This window comes from Tupaia chinensis, unplaced genomic scaffold (genome assembly GCF_000334495.1).
Source record: "Tupaia chinensis unplaced genomic scaffold, TupChi_1.0 Scaffold000252_1, whole genome shotgun sequence".
Taxonomy (NCBI): domain Eukaryota; kingdom Metazoa; phylum Chordata; class Mammalia; order Scandentia; family Tupaiidae; genus Tupaia; species Tupaia belangeri.
Window position 1 is genome coordinate 449,803 of NW_006159732.1, and position 8,838 is coordinate 458,640.

Below are 8,838 nucleotides of genomic sequence, written 5' to 3' on the forward strand. Positions count from 1 at the left end.
CTTGTGACTGTTATCTGGCAACTGTGCTGTGGGACTTGTGCGGCTGGGAGGTGCATAGGTTGTGGGCAAGGGAACTTGGGGCTTTCCTTCCGCCTTTGCCTCGCCTCTCTGGGGCTTCTCAGTAGAGGGGCGGCGGTTTGGCGAAGAGCAGGGCTGGCTTCCAACAGGCTAATGCGTTCCCTGGGTCTGAGGCTGCGCCAGGTGTCAGCCCCATACTCCATCCCAACACAGTGAAAATGTCCTCTTCTTGGCACCGGCCCCAATAACTGGGCTTTCCTCTGGGCCATTCCCTCCACTGCTGTTTATCACACCGGGCCCCAGGAGTTTGGGCCCAGGGGGACTCTGTTCACCACACGGACGTCACTCCCCTCCCCTCCCACTCCCTGGCTCTGAAGAGCTGTTGCCAGGGTGTGGGGGGAGGAGGAGGTGAGATGGGAGGACGGGTACCTCAGTCCTTCCTCTGTACTCTGCAGCCTTCCCAGTGGCAGGCCTCTCTCAAGGTGGCATGCCGCCCCAGGGGGCACTCATTAAAGCTAGCCAGGGTGAGTGACTTAAGTGGAGAGACTGTGAGACAGACCTGGGTGACAACAGGGGGCTCTGGAAGGAGGTGGGAGTGAAAGAGGGGTCTTGCAAGAGAGATGAAAGGCCCTCCAGAGATGGAGGTATCTGTGGGGCCGTCTCTCACCTCTCCTAGACCTGCGGGGAGCAGGGGAGCTGCTGCTTTCACACATGCCTCTGTGGGGCAGAGGACTTTGTCACAGTCCCACCTGGAGAAACCGTTTCCAGTGACAGGGTCTGAGGCAGGAATTCTCTAAATCTTGCCTGACCCTCCCTTCCCTTCTTCCCTATCCCATGAGCTGAAGCCCTGCTGTGTGTTCCAGGGTCTTCAGAGGAGCATCCTGCCACCATCCCAGGACGCTGGCCCCACGTCCTGTTCCCCTGAAGCTCTGACACCACCTTCTCTCCCCGTGCCCCACCTCCACCCTGGTGTGCTTCCGTGTGCATGTCTGTGTACAACCTCCCTGTCCTCCCTACCCTCCTGGCTAAAGCTTTCCCAGCAGGTTTAGCGCCCAGGGATCGAGTTCCCATCTCAGCTGGAGAGGGTAACCCTCAGGCCACCTGGGCATTGCCCATTCTGATGCTTCTCCCTTGGCCTGAGCCATCAGAACACCTGTCTTCTCTCAGCTCCCCCACCCCAGTCTCCCTCCAGTTCAGTCAGGCCTGCGCCCACCAGTGGGCATGGTGTAATCTCCAGCTATGCAACATCGCCTCTGGCTCCTCTTTCCCCTTCTCCAGGGGGGCACGGGGGCCCAAATTGTGGGGACACCATGGCCCATTACCCATCAGGGGGTTCAGCTTCACTTTCACGTGGAGAGGGCAGAGTGAGGAGAGAGGGGAGGCCAGAGAGGGAGAGGCTGGGCAGGAGGCACAGCTGCTCACCAAGGTTTTCCTGGGCAGCAGGGCCCACCTGCCTGTCAGTACGGAGCCTGCCTGGACCCTGAGTCTGTGCTCCTTGGGGGCCTGGCAGTTGGGGCACCCCTCTTTCCTCTGGATGGACATCTGGGTGGTACAGGTGGCGGGCTGTTGCCTCAGGCCCGTGTTCTTGGCCAGTTGACACTTGGACGTCACACCCTCATGTGGGACTGCCTGGCCACCTCACGGGCCCTGACGGGGAGGAACTCAGCTCCTCCTCAGCCCGTTTCTGAGACCGAGATCCTGGTGTCGGAAGAGGGGAAGGGGGACCCCTGTTATTATTTTTGCCTGTATTGACCATTTCTGCCTAGGTCTTCTCACACAGACAGCCTCACCTCCCACACACGCACAGATTTAGAAAGAAAACAACTCTTTGGTCTATTTTCTTGGTAGCTTTATTGATTGCCAGGGAAAATGAAAACCAGAAAATTAATTAATCTCTAAAATTAAACTTTACACTGAATGTTTCTTGTTTCTCTAATTAGAACCTCTGCTAGCAACTGTGGCTACACACACACAGTGACACACACCCTCACACCTACACGTTTGCACTCTGGAACTGTCAGAGGGTGTCAGGCACAGACGGACTCTAGGTTGCCCGGACAGGCACACGCGCAGTCACTCCCAAGCCCTCTTGGTGCTCTGCTCAGCAGCGCTGCTGATTGGAAGGAGTCCCTGGAGAGCAGGCACCCCTGGGCTGTGGTTGCAGCCCATAACCCAGCCCTTGGGGGACGTGGGTATGGAGGCGCTGGACACAGCCCAAGGGGTAAGGGGGCAGGGCTCACCCTGAATCCATCCCTCAGGTCCTCTTGTGGCCCTGTAGGCTGATGTCTTTTCTGTGGTGTGGCCTCGAGGTAGGCAGCCAGAGTGACAGGGACTCGTGGAGGGCACCCGAAAGACTCCATGTGTCCTGGGGACAAGGGCTTATGGGGTGGGCTGGGCCTGGCTGGGGAGAAGACAGGTCTCTGTTAATTGGGTGCATCACACTGTGGCCTTTCTGTCGTGGATTTCCAAGCGCAAAGATTGTACAAATCAAACTGGTGGATAATAAAGTTGCGGATGACTCACTGACTTCCTTTTCAGTGTGGCGCTTCTTCCCGTCTCCTCCTCGTCCCGTGACTAGCTTTCTGGGCTGCATGGCAGGGCTTGTGCCATACTTCTCTCACAGTCCTCATCCATGATTGCCTCCCCCAAGGAGGCCCCTGGGCTGAGCACCTCCTGTCACCTTCGCTGTCCCCCTTCTAGGCTGAGGGTTTGGGGACGAGGAGCTGGCATGGCCTATAGAATCAGATCACTTAAAGCAGAGTGGCAGGGGTGAAGATGGCAGAGCCAGGCATAGCTCTTCTGCACCCCGGGGAGTGACTATGCATGCGTGTGAAGGTCAGGGTCTGCTGAGTAGAACGGAAAACAATGGGGAGGTGTCAGGGAGCTAGGCAGCCCTCCTGGGACAGCCTGGGCAGGCGTGGTCTCTGAGTCCTTTCATTTTTTCCATTCTTGGAACAAGTTGGTCATTTATAAGGGTTCGGCAATACCCTTGCCCTGAGCGCAGGGGCCAGGTCCCTACTTCAGACCCCTTCTTCTCTATCCCAAGCTCCTCTCCTTGACTCATATCTTTCTTAATATGACACCTGACCTCTCGGATATACGTAGTCTCCCCTGTCTCCTCTCTCTGAACCAGTGTGATGCTCCACAGCAGGCCTAGCAGGGAAATGGAATGAGGGATGGGGCTGGAGCAGTGACCCAGGTAACGTCACTGCCTGGCCTGCCCCCATCTTACTACACAGAGTACTCGGGGTCATTGGCAGTGATTGGCAACATTAAATGCCCAGTGTTCAAGGCCCGCTGGCGGGCTGCTTCTCTGTTGGCGTGGAGGGCCTGGCCAATGAGGTACTCGCTCTCCTGGGCTACATCCGACAGGCGCAAGTCAAACTCCAGGAGGGTCTTGTTGTCTGACATGCCTTCCAGTAGCTGCTTCCCGCCATCCTGGGAAAGGGGTGAAAGGGAACGGGTCATTTCATGTCACTACGTCACTACGTCAGGCCACTTGCATGCACACACATTTATGCATAGATGTGACTATGACAGAAACTTCACAAAACAATGCTTAACCTATTTTGCAGCATCTGACATATTCCATTCCCATTTCATTGAAAAAAAAAAAAGGTAGTCAATGAGACCAACAGATGGCATAAGGGTTATGTCACTGGACTTCCACATGGCGGACCGCAGTTCAAGTCCTGGACCTAACGTCTTGAAACTCAAGCCAGCTGTGTGTGTGTGTGGTGTGTGTGTGTGTGTGTGTGTGTGTGTGTGTATATATGTTTAAAATCCCAAGAGGATAATGGAGGAGAAGGGATTATGGTGTGGCCATTCCCCCGAGGGATGATTTTTCTTTGTCTCTCCAACTAGTGTACATGCTCTATAGGAAAAATCTCTAAAAAAAAATGGCAGTCAAGACTAATTAGATTTCTGAACCTCGGTAGTTTGCAAAACACAGATCTCTGGCAATGATGGTAATTCCATTCGGTGGTTCAGCCATAGCCATGTAGGACAAACCTCTCTATTGACATGTGAGGGGGATGGTTGGGCAAAGAGGCTTCTGGGAAGGTTCTACTCGCCCTGAAAGGAGAACATAAGAAAACAAAAGAGAAAGGGTATTAACCCTTTCTCTGTGTCCCTTATATAAGATGTCAGAACTGCAGGGGCCACCTCAGACCATGAGAAGAACACCCGAGAGGCTACAGCCACATGGCTTGGTGAGTACAACAGAATGGCATTGAGCTAAGGGGTTTACCAATCCCAGAATTCCCTCCCTAGGGCTTCGGGTTATGAGAAATACTGACTATTCCTCCCATTGAAGCCATTTCCTAGTTGAACTTTCTGTTCCTTGCAGCCAAGAACTCTCGAGAGACTGTGTGCATGTATGCATGCATGTGTGTGCAAGAGATAGAGAGAGAAAAGAAGGAGAGTTTGCACACAAGGCTGTTCTCTTGGGGAGGCTTGGTAGAGGGTTCAAGGGCCTTACAGGAATACATGGAGGGTGCTCCTTGGTAGTCCTCACAGTTCTAGTGCCTCTGGGTTGAGTGGGCCAGTGCAAAAGATATTCATGTTGAGCTCCAGCCTCGATGATGCAGTCAGTAGCATACTGAGCCACAGTGCTGGAAGCCACCTAGGTGATCATGAGTTTGGGTCCCTGGCTGACCTGAGACCTGCTAGGTATGTGTGCACATGCCCAAGATTTTGATGAGCTGGAGGGCTTGGAGAAGAGGGATCATGGCATGATGAGACCCTACTGAGGGTGCTTCTCTCTCTCACTCATGTGCATGAATATAATAAACAAACAGAAAAAAGATTTTCATTTGGAAGGCAGAATGCTGCTATTCTAAGGTTGTGGCCCAGCAGTGTGTTGTGAAGTCAGTTTAACGGGTCACAGAAGCATTCTTAAAAATGAAATAGAGGGGGCCAGCAGGTGGCATAATGGTTAAGGCACTGGACTCCCATGTGGTCAACCATGGTTTGAGTCCCAGAGCCAGCAGCTTGAAACTCATGCTAGGCATGTGTATGTTTGTGCCCAAAATCTCAAGAGGAGAATGGAGAAGAAGGGATTGTGGCATGGCCATCCCTCCTAGGGGGTGATTTCTTGCTTTCTGTCTCTGTTTCTTGGGTGAGCTCTCTCGCCCTATAGCAAAAATATCTAAAAAAGAAAAAAAAGAGAGTAACAAATAAAGAAAAACATCCTCATGTATCAGAAGCATGAAAGTAAATCTCAATGATTTTTTTTTATTATATATGTTTGCTAAGTGTGCATGCAAATTGCATTTTTAAAAAAGATTTGTGGGACCAGCAGTTGGCGTAATGGGTGTGTTGCTGGGCTCCCATGTAGTTGACCATAGTTCGAGTCCAGGACCTGGTGGCTTAAACTCACGCCGGGCGCATGTGCGTGCGTGCTCAAAATCCTGAGAGGAGAAGGGAGGAGAAGGGAATGCGGCGTGGCCATCCCCTGGGGGGGGGGTGATTTCTCGCTTTCTGTCTCTCTGTCTCTGTCTTTCTGGTGAGCACATGTGCCCTATAGTAAAAACCTCTCTCTCAAAAAAAAAGTAAGATTTGTTTGCCAGAGGGTGTGTATACTCATAGGAGAGAGACAGAAGGGGAAAGTGAGAAATCACCTCCCATAGTGGATGGTCGCACCACAATCCCTTCTCCTCCCTTCTCCTCTCAGGATTTTGGGCATGCACGTACACACCCTTGGTGTATTTTGCAGGTCACCAGGTCTGGGACTCCAACAGCAGAGCCAACATGTGGGAGCCAACCCCTTAACCACCTTGCCACCTGCTGGCCATAAATTGCAATTCTTACTCCAGGATTGGTCAAGAAAATTTGAGAGACACTGTCTTTTAGAATGGACTCAGGTTTCTTGGGACCAGCAGATGCATAAGGCTTACCTCGCTGGACTCCCATGTAGTCAGTTGCAGTTTGAGTCCTGGACGTGGCAGCTTAAAACTCATGCTGGGTGTGTGTGTATATCTGCCCAAAATCTCGAGTGGAAACAGGATTGTGGCATGGCCATCCACCCCGGAGGGTGATTTCTTGCTTTTTGTCTCTCTCAGTCTCTTCAGTGAGTACATGTGTCTTATAGCAAAAATCTCTCTTATAAACAAAAATAAAGAAAGGACTCAGGCTTTTCATCAATCTTGGTTCGATTATAGCCTGGCCACTTTCTACTGACTGAGTGCTCTTGGGCAATTCATTAATGTCTTTGAGACTCAATTTTCCACATTTTGTGGAAAGTGTGCTTGAGAATATACATCCTGGGGCCAGCAGTGGCATGGTGGGTAAGGCACTGGACTCCCATATGGCTGGCTGCAGTTTGAGTCCTGGACCTGCTGACTTGTTTTCTCACTTTCTCTCTCTCTCTCTAGTGAGCACATGTGCCTTGTAGCAGATTTAAAGAGAATAATAAAAAGGACTAGCAGATGGTGTGGTGGTTAAGGTGCTGGACTCCCAACATGGCCAACCATGGCTCAAGGACTGGACCTAGTAGCTTGCTTTCTCACTTTCCCTCTCTCTTTTTTCCTGTCTTTTTCTGATCAAATTGGAAAACTAATTATAAAAACAAATAAAACTAAAGAAATCATTCTTTAAAAATTTAATAATTAAATATTATTTTAAAAAAAGAATATATGGGACCAGCAGGTGGCGTAATGGTTACATCACTGGACTCCCGTGTAGTCGACTGCGGTTTGAGTCCTAGCTTTAAACACGCTGGGCACATGTGCATGTGTGTCCAAGATCCTAAGAGAACGGAGGAGAAGGGATTGCAGCATGGCCATTGTGGCGTGGTGATTTCTTGCTTTCTGTCTGTCTCTCCAGTGAGCACATGGAAAAAATTATCTCTCTTAAATAATAATAAGCTATACCCTCATCGGATAACTGTGAGGATTAAAGGGAAAGTCATGGATACTGGGATATATACATTAGGATGCATTGTATGCACACTCAACTGAGTATGTAGTATGTGAAGTCTATGATCTTAATAACTACCCCATGACAGTTGGATTCCACACCCACCCCTAAAGGTCCCCAGAAACAGAACCTCACCAGCCCGATGTGGTTGCAGGACAGGTTGATGCTGGTGAGCGTGGTATTGATGGCGAGGACTTGTGCGAGGAGCGTGGCGGTGGGCTCCGACAGCTCGTTGCCGCCAAGGTGCAGCGTGGTGAGGCACTTGTTGGTCTGCAGGGCGTGGGCAAGTGCCTGGCCGCCCTCATCCTCGATGCAGTTGAGGCGTAGATTGAGGGAGACGAGATGGGTGTTGTGTGCCAGGGCGTGAGCCAGCGACTGGGCACCGGGCGCGCGCACCTGGTTGTTGGCCAGGTTGAGCACACGCAGACGGCTGTGGCTCAGCAGCTTGGCGGCACCGCGGGCACCACGGTCCCCAATGAGGTTGTGAGACAAGTCTAGCTCCTCGAGAACGGGGTGGTCCAGGAGGCTGCGGATGAGGATGCGTGCCTTGTCGTCGTCCAGCTGGCTTCGGGTCAGCCTGAAGATCTGCGGGCATGTAGTGGGTCTGCAGTATTTGCTAGCCAGGGAGGGGGCCACAGGGGGTCTGAGGCTCTGTCACCTGGTGTTGGTCACCTGGTTGGCTCTTGGGAGGGGCGGACCTACCCACATGGCAAAGTGGTGCAGAGCTGGTGGCAGGTCACAGAGGAAAATTCTACTATGGAGCAGTTATGGCCGTGCATTGCTTAACAACAGGGATACCTTCTGAGCAATGCATCGTTAGACGATTACATCATTGTGCAAACATCATGTACACTTACTCAAAGCTAAATGGTACAGCCTGCTACACACTTAGGCTATGAGGGGACTTCATAGAGTTCATGGGAAACTGGGAGGAAAGTACGAGTTTATTTTGATGTAAAAAATTTGTGTTTGAAATGATACCTAGTTTCTTCATGATACGCACTTTCCGTGAACTTTTGGAGGAGCCCTTGCATATGGTTAGCATGTATGCTGTTTATGGGGCCACCGTCATGTAGTCTGCTGCCGAGACGTTATCACGTGGCAAATGACCGTGCATGTGCCGGCACGCTGCTCAAACAGCTCATAACCGTAACCGCTGACCCTCAGCGTCCTGATGAACAGGAAGCAATGGAGGTGCGGGCGGTTAAGTCATTTGCCCAGAGTCTGTAGTGAGTGAAAGAGGCAGAGTTCAATCCAGGTCTGTCTGATGCTCCAGCCCCTCTACACGCCCTGCTCAGCTGGCAAGTCCCCCAAGGCAAGGAGACGACCTCTCTGGAGGAGCGTGCCAGGGACAGAACCAGAGAAAAGTGGGGAGAGTGGAAGCAGGAAATGGATGAGATAAAGGAACGAAAGAAAAGGGCGAGGCTAGCATTAGGAATACTGGACCGAGGGCCCCGCCTCCTTCCTCCCCATGAGCTAGTTCCACTCCTCTGTCCCTTGAGACCTCTGAGTGGCTGGTCTGTTCTCTCCTTTCAGTACATCCTTCATAGCCAGCTTACAGTTTTTTATTGTTTTGCTTTATAGATTTTTTCCCCCCATAGGGTGTGTGTACTCACCAGAGAGAGATAGAGTGAGTGAGGGAAAGTGAGGAATTGCCCCCCCCCCGGGAGTGATAGCCACGCCACAATCCCTTCTCCTCCATTCTCCTCTTGGGATTTTGGGCATGCACATATATATGCCTGGTGTGTTTTGCAGGCAGCCAGGTCCAGGACTTGAACTGTGGAGTGGGCTATGTGGGATCCAGCATCTTAACCACCACCTCACCTGCTGGCCCTAGTTTACAGGTTTTTTTGTTTTGTTTTGTTTTGTTTTTTGCTATAGGGTGCGTGCACTCGCCAGACA

General features: G+C 51.7%; 1 protein-coding gene across 1 annotated transcript in view; it reads right to left on the reverse strand.

Moving 5' to 3' along the window:
• Nucleotides 1-6: 6 nt before the first annotated feature.
• Nucleotides 7-8,838, reverse strand: part of DRC5 (dynein regulatory complex subunit 5) — a 30,230-nt gene continuing 21,398 nt past the window's right edge. The window contains exons 4-5 of the mRNA XM_006149068.2: nt 7,072-7,521; nt 7-3,456 (exon numbers count right to left, since the gene is read on the reverse strand). Coding sequence (XP_006149130.1) covers nt 3,250-3,456; nt 7,072-7,521 — 657 coding nt within the window. The 3' untranslated portion in view covers nt 7-3,249. The remainder of the gene's footprint in view (nt 3,457-7,071; nt 7,522-8,838) is intronic.